General features: G+C 49.5%; 1 protein-coding gene across 2 annotated transcripts in view; it reads right to left on the reverse strand.

Moving 5' to 3' along the window:
- Positions 1-663: 663 nt before the first annotated feature.
- Positions 664-849, reverse strand: part of LOC101850817 — a gene marked incomplete at its 3' end in the record, with an annotated part of 16,014 nt that continues 15,828 nt past the window's right edge. For both annotated transcript variants that reach the window (XM_005101974.3, XM_035970684.1), the window contains 1 exon segment: positions 664-839. In XM_005101974.3, coding sequence (XP_005102031.2) covers positions 664-839 — 176 coding nt within the window.

Below are 849 nucleotides of genomic sequence, written 5' to 3' on the forward strand. Positions count from 1 at the left end.
TTAGTTTTAGTAAGGTATTACGGCGCTCACATCTGCATAAGGTCATATGAGCGCCAAGGGGTGGATGTCAACCTCTCAAGCCTCAACAGCACAAAGTCTGCTTCCACTATCAAGGCACCCCGGAAATAGCAGGTCACAAGAGTGTGACAAACATACAAAAGAAGTAGAGAAAAATGACGATAGTAAGGATGAAGAAAGAAAAAGCAGCAGTTCCCCCTACGTTGTTCCAGCACAGTATGAGCATAACAGATAAATCAGCCCATTTACAATTCTGCTGTGCATAAGAACATGTTACTATCCCCCCTTTGGGAATGGCCTAAAGACAACGAGATCAGAGACATGATGGGAACAACACCTGTCCTCCACTACATCCGAAGGCAAACAATCAGGTGGTTTGGACATCTCACACGTATGGCACCTAACAGCTTGCCAGTAAAGGCTACTACAGAAAAGTATCAGGGTACAAGGCAAGAGGAAGACCAAGAAAGACCTGGAACCAGGGTGTGAAGGATACCCTGAGAACATACAATATCCCACCCAGCCAGGCCATCAAACTTGCTAGAGACAGGAAGCTCTTTCTCCCCTCGACGCCCTAGAGGTACAAGAGGACGGAGAAAGTCAAGTAAGTAAGTATTGGGGAAACTGTACAGATGTGCTGCGTACCTCGTAGAAGCGAGTCCGGAACCACTCTGTGAACTCTGGCGTCTCCTCCACGACCCCCACGTCCACGCAGCAGGCAAACTGGTTGTCGTCCAGGAAGTTACAAAGGGAGAGAACCTCGCCGCGGTGGGCCGAGCTCTCGTTGCTGAACGTCACAAACACCTTGATGTCGCGGTGCGCTGAGTGGGG

Source organism: Aplysia californica, unplaced genomic scaffold (genome assembly GCF_000002075.1).
Source record: "Aplysia californica isolate F4 #8 unplaced genomic scaffold, AplCal3.0 scaffold00306, whole genome shotgun sequence".
Taxonomy (NCBI): domain Eukaryota; kingdom Metazoa; phylum Mollusca; class Gastropoda; order Aplysiida; family Aplysiidae; genus Aplysia; species Aplysia californica.